Source organism: Haliotis cracherodii, unplaced genomic scaffold (assembly GCF_022045235.1).
Source record: "Haliotis cracherodii isolate W230 unplaced genomic scaffold, xgHalCrac1.p SCAF_13, whole genome shotgun sequence".
NCBI lineage: Eukaryota > Metazoa > Mollusca > Gastropoda > Lepetellida > Haliotidae > Haliotis > Haliotis cracherodii.
Genome location: NW_027266268.1, coordinates 19,503,653 through 19,522,132, shown reverse-complemented (window position 1 = coordinate 19,522,132; position 18,480 = coordinate 19,503,653). Strand labels below are relative to the sequence as shown.

At 38.8% G+C, this 18,480-nt stretch overlaps 1 protein-coding gene across 2 annotated transcripts in view; it reads right to left on the bottom strand.

Moving 5' to 3' along the window:
• The window catches only part of LOC139459700 (calcium-binding mitochondrial carrier protein SCaMC-2-like), a 36,292-nt gene extending 22,299 nt beyond the window's left edge, over positions 1-13,993 (bottom strand). Inside the window, exons 1-2 of one of the 2 annotated variants that reach the window (XM_071241335.1) lie at positions 13,759-13,993; positions 11,502-11,516 (exon numbers count right to left, since the gene is read on the bottom strand). In XM_071241335.1, coding sequence (XP_071097436.1) covers positions 11,502-11,516; positions 13,759-13,929 — 186 coding nt within the window. In that variant the 5' untranslated portion in view covers positions 13,930-13,993. The remainder of the gene's footprint in view (positions 1-11,501; positions 11,517-13,758) is intronic. The other variant, XM_071241336.1, reaches the window with a different exon arrangement.
• Positions 13,994-18,480: the final 4,487 nt, after the last annotated feature.

The following is an 18,480-nucleotide window of genomic DNA, read 5'->3' as shown; positions in this document are numbered from 1 at the left end:
ACAGTTGGTAAATTATAGTTATAAAGTATAACAAAAAGGAGCCCAGAGACTTTCTTCATTTTCAGATTAACTGATACTGCAGTAATCTAGACTTGCCAAAATTCTATATTGCATGGGCTGTATTGGATATATTTGTTTCAGGGTCTGAATGACAGACTACAACCAATCCTTATTAGTTGTTTAACAAAAAACATGAGCTACAGCGGATATGTGCTTCCCCGGATCACCATCCAATAAAACCAGGAAACAATGATGCTCATTTGCTGTTCAAACACAAAAGTAGCCAAGAGTGATTATTTAGTTTCATATGATAAGCATGCTAGTGTAAAAATTTTAATATCAAATTTCATTCATATCTTTGCAGCAGACTGTGTAGAATATATGAAGTTTGATGCACATGAAATAATAAGTGTATATTTATCTTTGATAAATTTCAATATATAAAGGGTTAACACATGTAAAAACATAATTGTTCTTCCAAAGATTCATGAAACTTGGATGCAAGTGTGCAATGAATGTACCTCCCTGTATATTTAACATATAACTCAAGACATTCTACTTACCTATGTGACTGCAACATCAAGCCATATAATTGAAAATTTTACATTAAATTGTATAATTATATACTTATCCTATCTCACATTATGGATTTCTCCTTCTTCTTTCGATGTTGGTGTGGAAACATCAGAGAACAAAGTTTCCAGTTTCAGAAAACATTACACCCGAACACATCCTACCATCACCATGGTCACTGTACACAAACAAATGGGTCACGCGTTGTGAGTGAGTGAGTTGGGTTTAACGCCGTTTTTAACATACATCCAGTTATATCATGGCGTGTCAGCTTAATGTGGGAGGAAAGCCCGAAGTGATGCAGGTTTTAGACGTTGACCACTTCGGTGAAACCCACGAGCACTGGTATGGTGCTGACAAACCTTGAAACATAATTGGGGTGAACCGGGATTCGAACCCACAATCATAGGTTTCTGGCGTGTCTAGGGGACGCAACTCTGCACAGCCAATCGTGGCACCTTAGACGACTGGGACACCCATGCCCCCGGGTCACGCGTTGTAATCCTGTACATTGTGACGATACACAAGCTGATCAACTGACTTCCCCTGACATATCTTTAGCAAGGACCATAACTATATTTTGCAATAATTTGCATCACCAACTTTCGAATTCAGTCCTGACAAGTGTCTCTTAGATAAGCTTGCAAAGTTTCATTCATGTAACTACAGTAGTTTCTGAAAAGACCCCATCTCAAACACTATGCACTAAGTTGAAAAGCACAGAGCAAGGGCCATAACTCTGTAAAAGATGAATTTTAGACACCAATTTTCGAACACATTAAAGATCATGATCAGTAATGTCTGTGTGTAAAATTTCATTTCTCTAACTTCAATAGTCATAGAGAAAGTTTGTCCTCTTTGAGAAGCGGGCGGAAGGACGAACAGGTGAGCTCCATTCCTATATCCCCCGCCCCACTTCATGGCGGGGATAATAAATGAAGGACTGACGGTCCAATATTTGTAGCGATTCTGATGAAGATGAGCTGCTGTCAACTGTTGAGCCAGGACCAAAAGACTTGTGAAGGTTCCTTGCTGCGAGATGTGTAGCCAGAGTGGAACCCTTAAGCTTCCGCGTAGACCTCAAGATGTAAATATTCGGCAACTTGTGGAGAAGCAGCGGTCACATGCACGACAGTAACCTTCGAAGACCTTCACTTGTGATTGTCCAAGGCCTTAGTGGAGGTGCGATGAGCTTCAGTCATGGTCTTTGTTAATCATTTTGTATACCCTTTGGAGACGAGCGATTTGTGGAGATGAGTCATGAGGGGGGGTGGGGGAGGGGAAAGGTGTAAGCCTAAATTCTCTCACATAATGTATGCAGATCGTAGAAGGAATATGTACCAGGACATTCTGTGCAAGCCGGGTGCTCATCTGTATCTCTTACCATATCAACTGGACGAGGAAGCTCACAAAAAAACAAATGTATTCTCTATGTTCAAACACATCTCCACACTGGCGATAAGAAAGGGAAGGATATGTCAGGTGAGTTTGATAATTGGTGCCGTAAATCATATTTTTACAGAGTTATGGCCCTTGATAATGATATGTTAGCTAAAGTCAGGTGATCAGCTTTAGTAGTAAGTGAGTGAGTGAGTATGGTTTAACGCCGCTTTTAGCAATATTTCAGCAATATCACGGCGGGGGACACTGGAAAATGGGCTTCACACATTGTACCCATGTCGGGAATCGAACCTCGGTCGTCGGCGTGACGAGCGAACGCTTTAACCACTAGGCTACCCGACCGCCCCGATCAGCTTTAGTAAAGTCGCTGTGCAAGGGATAACAATATGTGTCACAATCAGACACATTTGTTTGGGTGTACAGTATAGTGACCATTGAGCTGCTGGGACCTGTTTGGGTGTAATCAGGTAATGTTTTCTGATGCTGGAAACTTTGTTCTAGGGAGCTTAGCACCAAGAACGAAAGGAGGAGAAATGCATAGTGTGAAAAAGGATATGTTCAAAATTTCTTATATTATCACACAAACCAGGGTAATTTTATACTCAAATCAATTTCCAATCATGTTCTCCCTTCATCCAACAAAGTACGACAATACATTTGAATAATATCCCATTAACATACATTAAAACACAAACGATACTCTGATAATGTCATTAAGTAATATATTCTTCTCTATTTCCTTGCACTTAAAGACTTAAAATATACAGGTGTGTAATTAGAATTTTAAAATAGTTTCATTCTCTAAAGCTCAAACTGACAGGAAGTATAAATTTCAAAATCTGTCCAGCAAAAATTCTTATGAAATTTGGTGTTCTTTACATTGTGAAGAAATGCATGTTTTTTTCATACCACATTAAATTATCAACCATTGATCTGATTTTCATTAAAAGTATACACTTAACCAAAAATTCTTTTTTTTTCTAAATGTAGCACAGCACTGACTTAGTTCGAGTGATACATCTTCTGCTTTCTCTAAACTGTTTTGAATAGTTGATTTACAACAAGTTGAACATGACATCAAAACATTGCATATTTATTAATTCACGCCCACCTGTACCCACCTGTGACTACAACAAGTGACTACAACAAGTACCATATCATCGTGTGCAAAGTGATGACAACACAACACCACAATAAACAATCCTACTGTACAGCGACACTGATCTCAAGCTGCAACAACTGGTCAACATGGTCAAGTGATTGTCCCGAACAGAAATATTTAATATAAGCAATAGTTTTTAACGAGTTCCTAAAACCAAGCTTGACCAGCTGACTTACTCATAGTTACCATGGTAACAGGTCAGATTAATCCTTGCCACATAAAAGAAACGGGTCCTGCATCATTTTCAGTACATTTTTAATAGGAAGATTAATAGACAGAAACGAATTTCACAAGATTTCTGCATTGGACTTGTGGACTTGAGTTTCAGACTGGAATATATTTTGATGGGTATCCACCAAAACATTTACCTTGATTATCAAATCACCAAAACATAAGTTGTTGCAAATACAAAATGTTCAGGCAATTCATAAAAAAAACACTTAATACTTATCATGCTTATGCATAGTGTGTGATAATAACAGTCTTTTTTTAAAGCTCTACTTACTTGGTCCAAAACATTTATTGTGAAGTAGAATCACTGATTTTGCAAGACATATTCTCATGTATCATTAAACCTGATCAACAATTTTATAAGGTCTTGTATGCTCTGGAAAACAATTTTTAATAGTGTTTTACATGTTTAATTTGAGTATTTTTAAAATGCACACAACAGTGAAAGAGAAAAGCATTACAGACATTTAACAGATAAGCCATACATCAGCACACCAAAACGAAATAGCTTCTTGCTGGTATTTGATATTAATGTGCAAGTGTCCATGGCAACAAAGATTAAGACTACTGTCTCAGGTAGTGCGTGGTGAAACGATCAATACATAGATAGCAGGGGTTGTTATCAACAAGGTTCAGAAGATGGAGATAAGACTGGGATAGCGGTTAGTCTTCAACTTGAAGAGACTCTAGCTTGAACTTCTAACGCAGGAGGCCAACCTAAATATACTGACCATACCCATATACACCCAGGGCTGAACTAGCAAGTTTGATGTCATGCAATAACTTACATACACGTATTACACTGAGAAGACTTATTTGTACAGTTTGTGCCCAAATCCTTCAAGTCTTCTTGCCCAAACTTGGCTCTCAGTATACTTTTTGTGTTACTGAACAGATCTTTTTGTTTGTTGTTGTTTAATGTCGCATTTAGCAATATTCCTGCTAACTGATGGCAGTCTGTAAATAATCGAGTCTGAACCAGACAATCCAGTGATTGATATCATGAGCATCGAACCACGCAATTGGGATACATTGACATGCATCAACCTAGTCAGCGAGCCTGACCACCCGATCCCGTTAGTCGCCTTTTACGACAAGCATAGTCGCTTTTTACAGCAAGCATGGGTTGCTGAAGACCTCTTCTACCCGGATCTTCACGGGTCTATACGGATCCTGGTCAGGTGAGGTGTCTAAACAGGATTGTATTGGTAGCTAAAGTCTCAGGCTATTTGCATGTGACCAGTGATGATAAAAAAAACCAACTCTGCCAGGGATGGAAATTAATTAATAAACCAAACACCCCCACAGGGCTGGTAGGATTTGTCTTCTACCGTTTTCTAGTAGCCCTGCAAAAGGTTACTAGTTCCTATAAAATAAGAGTTCAATCTTTCATGTGCCATAAAACACACTTAGACATTAAGACCTGGTCAAAATAAGTCACTGTGCTGGTATTCTCGCATCCATTCTGACACTATCATTCATAAAGATTGTATGAACTCAGTAATGCGAATGTTATGTATTATGAGAAAGGCTTTGAACATTGTGCTGAATAATCCTGGTTTACATTCCCATACGATTGTTATTGATCAGGTGAACTCGGAACCTGTAAACATTATTCATTATGAGAAAGTATCAAAACCTTGTGCCTAATGTCTAGCACAGGAAATTGACAGGTGGGATCTAGAGGACGATAGATACTTTACAGCATGTGGCAAAACCTTACAGCCTCTACAGGCTAATAGAATTATAATGATACCGGTATTACTTATTAGCCCTCGGTAATAACTACTAGACTCAGGCTAATTGGCTAGCATTAATTTCAATCCTTACACTGCTTTTCACTTTGTACACATTTTATTTTTTTTTATTTTAGAGTTTGCAGATTTGTAAACCAAGTTTTAAAAACAGGCTGGCCTAAAGGCATAACCTCTATCGATGTACCGAGTGGCAAACTTGACCATATTAATGATCCTGCAAATTCAATATAAAGCACTAACCTGGGTTTCATATTATCCTTCCATCAATATCTGTGTCCCACAATGTGAGGTCCCAATTATTAAATATACCAAGCAGGTAATTGATCATTAAGTTCTGAAGTCGATCAGTTGATAACGTACAAAAAGGTCACACTTGACGAAATGTGACGTCAGACTTCAGGAACAAAACATATTTTCCAAATAAATTGATTCAAACATCACATGATAGTGATGATTTTAAGTTAACTTTCCTACTGCTGCAATAAGGGCTGTTACAATTCACTCGCGTATTCGGTGAATCGAACCGTATCCATTCATGAATTGATTTTGTTATTCGTGGCCACTAGAAATGAACATTTATGAATATGCAAGCATATGCATTTACATAAAAAAAATTACCCCTAAGAACATATTTTATGCATAGGTTTCTTCATAAGACAACACTCTTACACTATATGAATTTGACAGTATTGTGGTCACTGGTCATTGTTGCATTTGAGCAGATACTAGTACCTGGATAAATGCAGTATATAAATGAATAATATATTTAATAATTTATTAAATATTAACAAACCATGTCAAATAATTTATGTTGTTGTTGCCTCACTGTACATGCTGAATATGACAAATGATACATCAACTGCTGACTTGTTATTGTATTTGTGAATTATTATTCGTATTCGTTACCCTATATCTGTATATTCAGGATACAAATCGTATTCGCCTCATAGTGTATTTGTTGCAGCACTAGCTGAAATACATTTAGAATTTGCACTTCTCCTTCTCCATGGCTAACACATGTACTTTTTGTAGTGACATATATCATGTATATTCACAGTCTTGATCAGTTATTTGTTGATGAATTGATACCAACAGAGTATTTACGTGTGTAACGTGAATGGGTAGCCTTGTTTGGATAAATTATGGTAGGGCCAGAATAGAGTCATTATAATTATATGTATCAGTGCCCCCTAAAACGTTCCACCTATCCAAGTTTGCTAGTTAAAAATATATGTTGCACACACTCAAGTGTAAATAAGAGCCTTAATTACTTTACAATGTTTCAATAACTCTAGCATGTATAACATTTTATTTAAACTATAATTATTTAAAACAACAAGGTTACAAAACTTATGCCACAGCCTCAAGCAAAATCAAACATGAAGCCTCTACCTTTTACCTCGTGCAATGACGTCATGATAAGTTATTAATCACTAATCATGCCAATTGGCGCCAAGTCTGTAGTATCTCATGTATCATGAGTTGTGATTTTAAAATTAGTCAAACTTGAAAAGATTAACTGAAGTGATAATAATTGTTAATTAAGCCACAATAGCAGTATATTTGATAGTGAATGGGTTGTGTAGTTCTGGTACAACCGATTACTTCTGACAGTTGGTTATGAAATCTAAGCTTTTTCCCATTATAGCGACAGGTGTGGCTTTTGTCAGTCTTAGCTCAATGTATTTTCTATCCTTCCTATGCATGAATGCTACGATTAGGTCAGTTACACAGGCTGCATATAGAAGGGCTGGCTAAAAAGATTGATAATCGGAATTATCGTCAATGGGAAGAAATATTAATGATTATTGATATGAAATTGTTGTCATGTTAATAAGTTCCATAAACTTTAGTGATGAAATAAAGTTTAGATTTACTCAAACCGACTTGTTATTGTCAATCATGTCAATTGTCGAAGACGGAAAGGCGGGAAAGCAACTGCTTTATTAAATCTGTTTATTAAATCTCATATACCCACAAAGTAATCCATGCATAAATGTGTCACTACTCACCAGTGGGGTGAAATATATTTTATTTCTTTCGGGATTTGCTTAAAGTTGCTCTTCCGATATATATTGATAATTGATCAATATTTAGTTAGCGATTATCGATCTCTATGATCTATATCAATAGCCAGCCCTAGCATACATACTCAGTGTTCAGGGGAATACATGTTGTATGAGGCTATTACTAGTATTAGGCATGATGTTGAAAATTTATTGTTCATTTTGAAATAGATATGTGTGACAATTTCACAATATTGTTTGTAATTTGGTCACATATGCTGTAGGTTTGTACATGCATCAACAGGCAATTATGAATATGATTAATTGGTTGTTTGACCAATTAAATTACAGGCGATGTTGTTCATGTTTATGGACAAAACATGTAACACATTTCACATCATATTGGCGAAATTTGTTTCCAAACATGAGTCGACCAAAATCAAAATGGTAAACATCTCTGTGGTATGTAACCATGGTGAACATCAATCTTGAGAAAACAGTGATGCCAGTCTTGTAATGATCTGTATCAATTCAACTTCTTGATCCATGTTAACATGGTTACGAATATGTGCTGGTCCACCACAGGAAGGGAGGGGAGAGAAGTGGGAAAACAGTTCCTTATACCAAACATTCTAAACATGCTAAAGGGAAATCCAACCCCATGTCTGTCAACAATCAACTAAATGTACATTTATTATTTTTACATTGATTTATTTAGGGTTTTGAACTAAGAGTCCTTCAAGGCACATTCATGAAATCGCCAAAAGTATATTTTGTCCAAAATTGGGAGTATGTTGAAGAATTGATTTATTTGTTTTTTCAGAATACAGAAATATTTCAACATTTCACGGCTGCATTCATCAAAATTAAATTAGATTAAATATTTAAAGCTCTCGTCTCTATTGGTATAACCAAGAGTCATTACCATAACCATAATAATAATCTGAATCACTGGAATAGTTAAATTTGATATTTTTACTTCGACTTGCTGTTGGCATTGTACCCAATAACGTCCATTGAGAATGCCTAGATAAATCCCTTATTAACAGACACTGACTATAATATATCTATGTACATCAAGTAGGATACGGTGCATATACAGCAAATAACAAGCCTATGTGAACATGGAGAGGCATTGAGTGACACATTCATTATCATTTGATAATGGTGAGTGAGTGAGTTGGGTTTAACGTCGCTTTTAACAGTATTCCAGTTATATCACGGCATGTCAGATTAATGTTGGATCAAAGCCAAAAGTGATGCAGGTCTCAGACGTTTACCACTTCGATGAAACCCACAAGCAGGTGTATTGTGCTGACAAACCTAGAAACATAATTGGGGTGAACCGGGATTCGAACCCACAATCATAGGTTTCTGGCGTTCCCCAAGGGAGGCCACTCTGCACAGCGAATCGCGGCACCTTAAATCTACTGGGTCACCGTGCCCCCCATTTGATAATGGACCCTTTTGGGATCCTGAATTCCTGATAGATAATCCACAGGTGGATCTAGAGAGGGGATGCAGGAAAATGTGCACTGGTGACCAGCATCGCATGCACCTCCAACTTTCCAACTCCTGGATCCACCTCTGGAATCCGTATCACAAGCTGATAACCTGCCTATATGTGTCAGCAGGGTCAGTGGACCAGCACATCTGATATGGTTTCAATACATTCCACAGCACAGAATAAGTGTACATGATATATGGGCTTCGAAAAATAATTTAGCTACACCTAAAACAGGCAGATACATGACTAAGCATGCTAAGTGGATATTCTAAAATATACTCAGAATAAATTCCTCTTTTATCATGGTATCTCATACTTTTGCATAGCCATTTCCACAACTTTTACATCTGCTAGACTATCTTGACTTGGGCATCTGGCTTTATAGCACCATAAATTACACCCATTAGCCATGATTGCCAAAAGGATATTATCTACCTTGGGATTACTGCCAAAATATTTTACCATGTTTATGTCTGAGGAAATTCTGAAATCACAACCGACCACAATTCACATGATTCTCATTAACAAAAATGAAGTTACAATGAATGAATCTTTGCAACATTTCTAGAAACCCTGCACATGATAGATTATCATTGGATGAGTGAGTGAGAGCATGGTTTTACACCGCTTTTAGCAATATTCCTGCAATATCACGGTGGGGGACACCAGAAATGGGCTTCACACATTGTACCCATGTTGGGAATCAAACCCGGGTCTTCATCGTGACAAGAGAGCGCTTTAACCACTTGGCTACCCGACCGCCCCTATTATTGGATGAAGAGGACATCGACAGTTTGTATAGAGAAGCTAACAGTTAGATCGGTATTAACAGAACCCTAAGACCAGTGAATAGTATGAAGAGCTGTGTGCTAGTTGAGCTGGATGCTGACTCAACAGTTTTGTCTGTGCATTTCGACATGTGGTTGATGGGTTATCATGAAGGTTAATATCTCCTCATCCCTTCTCATCCGTTCATCATGTGCCATTGGTTACATCTGTCAGGGTTTCTGTATGATTCACTTCTACATCACTCAAGCTCATTATGACAGGGACGATACACCAACTGCGATTCAATGCGTATCACGATACCTTGCTCACGGTCCGGTACACATAACGATACTAGTGAGTGAGTGAGTGAGTGAGTGAGTATGGTTTAACGTTGCTATAGCAATATTCCAGCAATATCACGGCGAGGGACACCAGAAATGGGCGTCACACATTGTACCCATGTCAGGAATCGAACCCGGGTCTTCGGCGTGACGAGCCAACGCTTTAACCACTAGGCTACCCGACCGCCCTATAATGATACTAGCATGTGCTGTTATCTGTGGTGACAGGATGGCTAAATATCTGGCACACAGTTTACAGTCAGCATTGTCAAGTATCGCGCAATGAATGAAAATATTTATGTTTCACTACTAATTTTCACAACTGGTTAATGTCTGGTGTAACAGTTATCAAAGCAGACATTTAAGGTAAGAATAAATATTTTTTACTTAGTGTGTGATTGTGGTCGATACTTGTATCGAGAAATAAAAAAATTGTGACTCACCCATGCACCTGGGTATCGTCCCACCACTAATACTCATTGCCCATAAATCTTAAAATAGAATCTACCTGTACTTTCCTTACTCATGTTACTCACATGCCTCAAACTATATCTACTTATTTCATCAAAAGTGAACTCCCAATTTGTATTCCAGATTAAGAGGGAAAACTGGGAGTGGTTTCGCAGTCGCCATCACGGTTAAGAAAATTAGTGTAAATTGAGTTATCAGTAACTGATCTATTTTTATGCATAAAATAACTTGAATCTGCAGATGCATAGTTTGATATTCCATTTAAAATTTGGAGCTAGTGAGTGAGAGAGTGAGTAAGCATGACTTGAATCAAACTTGCTAGAACTGCCAATTTGCCTGAGCCTACCTACCTCTCCCCACCTAAGAAATGATTGAGTGAGTGAGTATGGTTTTACACCGCTTTTAGCAATATTACAGCAATATCATGGCAGCAGACACCAGAAATGGGCTTCACACATTGTACCCATGTAGGAATCGAACCTGGGCCTTCGACGTGACGAGCATACACTAATAAACGAGAGTTAATCCTACTATCAGTAAGCTCTTCTTCACTGTACTTCACTGTCATTCATGCACATGCTGCTTCTTTCAAACACGTACCAGGCTCTTCACCATTTCATCTTCCCTATAACTTAAACTAACCCCAAATACTCCTTGAAGCTCTGACAATCAACAAGTTGTCAAACACACAACTATGACTCCAAAACATTCTTTCAGAGAAACTAATGCAAAGTCTATATCTGGTTTACCCAAAAACCAAACTAATCTAATCATCTGTTTTTTATGAATTAATAAAATTGTTAACACAGATTGAATTAAATCATATTGATCGTGTTGATATATATAATTCATGCAAAACCTATTGGTGAACTGAATATACATCCATGCAATATATGCATACCAGAGACCACTTGCATGAAGCGATCTTAATGCTACAACTATTGCAAATCTATGTTAAAGCATAGGAATTACAAATGTCTTAGCACTAAGATCCTGCTGTGCAATCGGTCCCTGAAGTGCAGCAACTGTCCACTGCAATTGTGCATCACTACCAATGTGCAGCTCTACCAAGAGGTACAGCGATATAGTAAGATAATGTTAATAGAACCGTAGTTTGATATATATACCTTGATTATATAGTCAAATAGGCAGAGGTGGATAGGCACAGTGCTCTATACTAAGACCTAAAGCTAGGCTAGTATCTAACCATAGAATACCATGATAATAGGGAATTAGTCAACGAACATAACTATGCTGGTTAGCATTGACTAGTCACAAATATACCTGTGCATATTCCTTCTGAAAAAATGGAAACAAAATAATATACCAAATGCCTTAAAAACCTTCAAGCAAAACATGAAACAAAATGAAGAGGATGAAACTGGAATATGAAAGTTGTAAAGAATAAGGAGAAGAGACCATTTTCATAATTCATAAACAACATGTAAATTTACATACAACACAATGAAACATGCAAACTTGGGAGCACCCAGAAGGATATTACGGTGACACTTTTTCAATTTTCTTGTATTATGGAATTTGACAAATCCGAGCTAAGTGCTGGAGAGAAAAATTAAAAATAATATAAAATGATGTTTATCTGCCTGACTTGTCTTTGACCAGTTGTTGGATAAAAAAAAAATCTAAAAGAAAACCCTCAACTTCCAAGAAAGAATAACTGATTGATCAACTTTATTGTATAGTTTCCCACAATAAAATTTATATAAACTTGATAAAAAACAATTCCCCTTCATCATGTTCATACAGTCGTAAATACATGAACATCATGTACATGTTACTGCCCAAATATGTAACATCCTGCACTTTAAACATAATTAGCAATTATATTTTCATTTTATTTATATAACAACTGAAACAACTTTGTAATGTTTATGCCAAATAAAACTAAAAATATATCAAGTTACCCAAATATATTCTTTCTGCTCATCATGCTCATTTTACTTTTTTCTACCCAAGACAATCATGCCAATTAACAAAAGACTGTGAACTATGAAATTAAAAAAGTGTTTCCGAAACATCTGCTGGGGAATATTTATTGATTTCACCTAGCTGTAGCAGTTTAAATGTTTACACAGCTCTCATAGATGGTCGGTGTTCATGTTGTGTGAACTTGAATCCATGCAAGAATTATGTTGTCATGTTTAACTGACAAAATTGACAAAGAATTTTCTAATTATGTATGTCAACTTTAAAGCAACAAAACCTGTATGATTTTTCCCACTGGTTTGACAAATTCTATCCAAATATCACTGAACAGAATGAAATGTGTACAATGTACATGGTGTAGTTATCGCTTTGGTCAAAGTCCATATCTGACAATTTTTTTGTATATCGTAATCCATGCAAGCTAATTCACACCTAACATTGACCCACCCCAACCTACTATTTCACCTGAACTCTATCAACCATACACTAAACAAGTACGTTACTATGACAACATACAGCGGCCTCTACATACCTGCCAAGTGAGAAGTATTATTGTAACTATCATTTTTGATCCCCGGAAAGCTTGTGGTACTTTTGACTTATTATGCCCTTGAATATCCCTGTGGGGATTATTTGGGTGTGTGGCATGCAAGGTAGATCTAATACATTCTTATGTATGAAACTGCCACTTCTAGATGCAAAAATAATCTAAACTGTAGTCTGTAACTTTAAATATGTGCGACATATCTATATATGTAGGTACCATAATGTAGGGGTAATCAAGTTGTCATACTTAATCATCAACCGTCAGTTCTACACCTTTGAGAATGTCTATTAACAGAATAAGTCCAATCTACAGAAATGTCCTAAAATTTCTAGTTCTTGTACCCCAATTGCCTGAAATTTATTACTGCGTTTTATAGAGGTAGAAATAAATCATAAATGATAATTAGCCAACGAGTATCAAGAAAATACCAAACAAGGGCACCTCCTACAATTCTACTAACCCCCAGGGCAACATTAAGTTAAGACTTGAGCTGACAGGTTACTAAGTGCAAATATCTGCCCCTACATTTTGCCCTACGTACATGAATGTAACAAGCATGGCCAACAGATAGGCCTATGCAACAAATGCTCTATGCTATCAACATGAAAGATATTGACCCAAGAAACAGAAACATTACGCATAAGGTATTAATACTATTCCTTGATTGAAATATTATTTTAGGCTAGCCTATCCGTAACCTGTCCACGACACCTTATTGACTTTTCCTTTTAGTTCTGGTTCAGTGCATCTGGATTAGATGTGGACGTGTGCTAGTAAATGCATGTGATATATTGTCACTGTGCGTTCTTATATTGTGTGGAGCACTAGGTCTTATGTTGTGAGCGGATACATTGCGAGCAGGCTATGGTTTTATGCTGGCGCAGTGGTTCAGTTAGAAGTTGCGTTGCAATCATTCTGGAAAAATGAATCTTCAATGAAGCGTAACGTTTGTGTTGCTCCGAATGCATGGATTGTGCTACCTATGACAGCCGACCTATATATGACCTTGCGATAAACTAACTACACAGTGACACTGTCAATGCCAACCTGAGCATGATCTGGGACTTGCGGCACATTCATCGTATCCAATGCACTAGTCAAATCGTCTATGTCAATGCGACCATCTTGGTTCACATCCAGCTTTTTAAACAGTTCTTTGAGCTTTTGGCCATCCTCATCAGCTGCCTTACTGGCCTCGCTTTGCTCTTCGGACGGCATGGTTAAATTTCAGCAGGTGATCACGACAGAGAAAGTTGACAGTTTCCGTCGTCTTCTTCCATGGAACAACTCGCAGCGAATGTAACAGCTCAGCAGCAAAAAGGCGGCGTGTGATTTGATTGGATAAAATTCACTCACTCAGCGCGCGTTACAATTTATACTCTGTTTTTGTCGGTTATCTAGTTACATCATATATGTAGGTATCGTATTTCTAGTTCTCTAAACAGACAAGTTTCGACCAAATAATAACTTGCATATTTTTCTTTCCATTCGTCATATGAATATATGACAGCAGAGAGACACAGACCATTACAGATATATACACGTGTATCATATTTTGACATTTCTTGCTAATAAAGACTCTCAGTTGAAGTGAGAGTACACTATAGAATATGTAGAAAGACTGTAAATTCAGTGGCCGAAACTGATCTTTTCACGTTCACATGAACGAGTTCATGCAATTGCAAGATCTACATGGTGAATTATTTAGATCTAAAATGATAATAATAATGATGATTGACATAATCAATTGAGTGCTTCCAAGAATTCATTGATATCAAGGAGTGTGGGAGGGAAGCCCAAAGTAATGCCGGTCCCGCACGGATTCCACTTTAACAGAACCCACCGGCATGGGACTGACAGACCATGGTTCGTAACCTGGTCGAACTAGGACCAGCTGATCCTAGCACGTTCAGGGGACGTAACTCCAATAAAGAACAGTGACCATATATTAACCTGTCAGATTTGTTACTAGGTGCGGTTAACGTAATCCCTCATCCGTCTACCGTTTAATATCTCTGTTTTCCACCACTGCGGGCTACACCCGTCGTCCCGTCAGAAAAGTCTGCCACTGTGCGATGTAGGATTTACACTTCTCCGACTGGCTATTAATATCAAGACATCTTTTACATATACATGCCACATATCAATTTGGTTCTTAATTACTTACCTCCATAGCGTATACTTAATTTCGCCGACAGTGAACTTTGAATGATAGGGCTGGGAAGGGTAACACGGATACTCGGGTCAGGTGGGCACAGAGTATGGGACCCGGGTACCCACCGGACTAACCGGACCCGTGTTTATAGTCACGTGGTATATTGTTTAATATTATTACACCATAAGTGACTAATGTTTTCATTTCCTTTTGACTATGCACACAATCGTTCTGACTTTTTATGTATGAATAAAGATAAAACTTCAGTCAACTTCAGTTTATGCATGACATGTATCTAAATACATTTTGCCAGGGCTACGGTCAAACTATTCCCAGTCGGACATTTGGCCCTATCTCTTGAGACCTACAGCAGGTACCCGGGTAGGGTCGGGTATAATAGTGGGGTTGGTTCCCGCGTAGTAAATTTGGACTCGTCCCAGTCCTATTGAATGATTCCAGATCGAAAACCAAAACCGGTACGGGTTTTCGAAAGCAAGAGGGCGGTCTCCTCGGAAACAGCACCGAGTTTGAATTATCACGAAATAAAGTATACGTATTTGTAGGTTAGCAATCCAGAAGACTAGAATATAAAATATTCTATCATTTATAACCAGTCGTGCCCATTTTCAGCGTAAGTTCAAACTTTAAATTCACACATTGAAACTGAGAGGTAAGGTGACATCACGGCTGGTAATCGAATCACCAACCTTCCGCTCTCCGCTTTCAATATGAAACTGAGTCATTGTTTCAGGGTATAATTTACATCGTGAAAACACCCGGGTCCTACATTTGGAACCCCTGATTTCAGGAGAGTGAGTGAAAATGGTTTTACGTCACTTTTAGCAATATTCCAGCAATATCACGGCTGGGGACACAATAAATGGGCTTCACACATTGTACCTATGTCGGGAATCGAACCCGGGTCTTCGGCGTGACGAGCGAACGCTTTAACCACTAGGCTACACGACCGCCCCTGATTTCAGGAGAACAGTTGAAGACGAGCCCATGTGAAGTCATACAACATGTCATAATGAATTACCTGGTATTTGCGTGTTTGCTAAACAGTTACCTGTTGGACTCATGTGTTAAGTTTATCATCGTTGTCTGTAGTTATTTTATACACTGCATCAAATTTTGAGTAGGAAGTTTGAAGAGCAGTGGGCAAGCACGATTCCCACATTTAGATGACGTTTTGGATAAAATCCACTACCGGATCTGTTACATGTATTTTGGAAATTAATAATTTTCGATATAAAACTTTGTATACTTCTCAAAGTTTGCTAAGGATCAAGTTTTGGTGATATAAATTCCACGATGAACGGACAGAGAGAGGCTTGTAGTCGAGGTACTTGATGACTTGTGTTTGGATGTATCGTGAAAGAATCGTTGCTCATTATCAGAGAGCACAACAACATTTCCTACTGAGGATGAAAACAGCAGAATGACCCCTCAGCGTAAAAGACGCCATTTGATGACAGAAGAATAAGGCGGATGCATAGGCACGATTGAAACTGAGTCAACTCAACGTCACGTTGCAAAGGTCTTTGATGTCTACCAAAGTGTGATAAGCAGGGCATAGAATCGATATCAGACGTTTGGACCAGCTACCCAGCGACATGCAGGTGCTCGAAAGCTCTCCACCATACATCGGGAAGACAGGTTTCTCCTGACTGCGGTAAGACGTCATCACTTCGTGACTGCCACCACACTCCGAAATGACCCGCGGAACGCAAGTGGTCTACGGTCACGGAGGGCATGCATTCGCACTCCGCTGACCTCATCATCGTGTTGCCTACTTACAGGACACCATATATTGCATGGAGTTGCCAAAACATTGTCTTTGGCTATTTCAATAGATGCGCACAAGTTGACGCATTACCTTTAGAAGTGGTTATCTTTAGCAAACTTTAAGTAGTGTATGTTTCATGAGGAACAGGCATAATAACATAATTGAATTTTATTTTTTAACAGAGACAAATGCAAGCACTTGTGTTACGCTCCAAATTAGCACTTGTATGGGCGATGTTACATAAAAAAGAATAATTACTTTTACAGGGAAATGTAGCTAACACTTCACACAATTATGTCCATAGTGGACATTGACACGGTCTTGAAAGAGGAGCAGATTCGCAAAATCTTTGTTACATGCTTTACCCTCTACTAGGGTAGCCTAGTTGTTAAAGCGTTCGCTCGTCACGCCGAAGACCCGGGTTCGATTCCCGACATGGTTACAATGTGTGAAGCCCATTTCTGGTGTCCCCCGCCGTGATATTGCTGGAATATTGCTAAAAGCGGCGTAAAACCATACTCACTCACTCACTCCATCCGAGTTAGGCTTTAAATACCTTATTACAATGAGTGCAGCCCGATGTCAGACCTTTATGAACTGATTGTAGGTGCTGTTATAATCACTACGCGACAGAATAGCATTGTCCATGTGGGTTGTTTCGCATTCACGGGAGAGATCCCTTGATAACAAACTTTGTCACACTGAAAGTGTCCACCAGACGGCGTTTTATAAACAGTCGGCTTAATTAAAATGCGCATTTCACTGGTGTTGTTTTCTCGGCCGCGTCACGTTACGAAACTAGTGTGGACGTTTGGACATCAACGGGTTCTGAGTGAGTGAGTGAGTTGGATTTAACGCCGCTTTTAACAGTATTCCAGTTATATCACGGCGTGTCAGCTTAATGTGGGAGGAAAGCCCGAAGTGATGCAGGTCTCAGACATTTACCACTTCGATGAAACCCAAGAACACGGGTATAACAAACCTAAGATCATAATCGGGGAGAACCGGGATTCGAACCCACAATCATAGGTTTTTGGGATACCCAAGGGAGGCCACTCTGCACAGCGAATCGCGGCGCCTTAGATGAACGACTGGTTCCAGAACTTCCCGGATGTAACGTTCACCATTGAGACTACCCCGTATAGTAACAAGGTCGTGCATGCAATCGTGGGATATGCACCCCCATAACATCACGGAGCCACCACCAAACGGAACAGTTGGTTTAATGTTCTCAGTGTGTATGCTGTACCTTGGTGCCTCCACACGCTCGTTCGGTCATCATTCACATGCAGCTGAAACCTGCTTTCATCTGACCAATGGATACGTCTCCATGTTCTAAGGTTCCACCCTTGGTGTACCAAACACCATTGTAATCACAGTCTCCGATAACTTTGTACAAGTAGGGGGCGTTTGAAGACTCTTCGGGCCCTCATTCCAGCAGCTCCTAAAAGATTCCGCAACGATTGGCAAGACAGACGTCTATGAGGTAACCAATTAGGTGCTCGTCGCAAATGGATTTCTTCGCACTAACCCCAGTAATATCCTGTTTTCACGTCCTGACTTCACATGAGGGCGCCCTGTACGTGGCAGGTCCTTTCCTGAACTGTCATGGACGTGCTTTCGCACTAGTCGGCTGATTACTGAGTAATGGTAATCCAGTTGACGTCCAATCGCCTTGGAAGACATCCCTGCGGCATGCATACCAATGATTCTCCATCATAGTGCTTCAAATAATCGCCTTCCAGCCATTTTCAGACTTGACGATGACACATATCAGCTCAGACTGTTTTCAGAACATAGTTTCCTTTGCTGAGTGCTGGGGAGG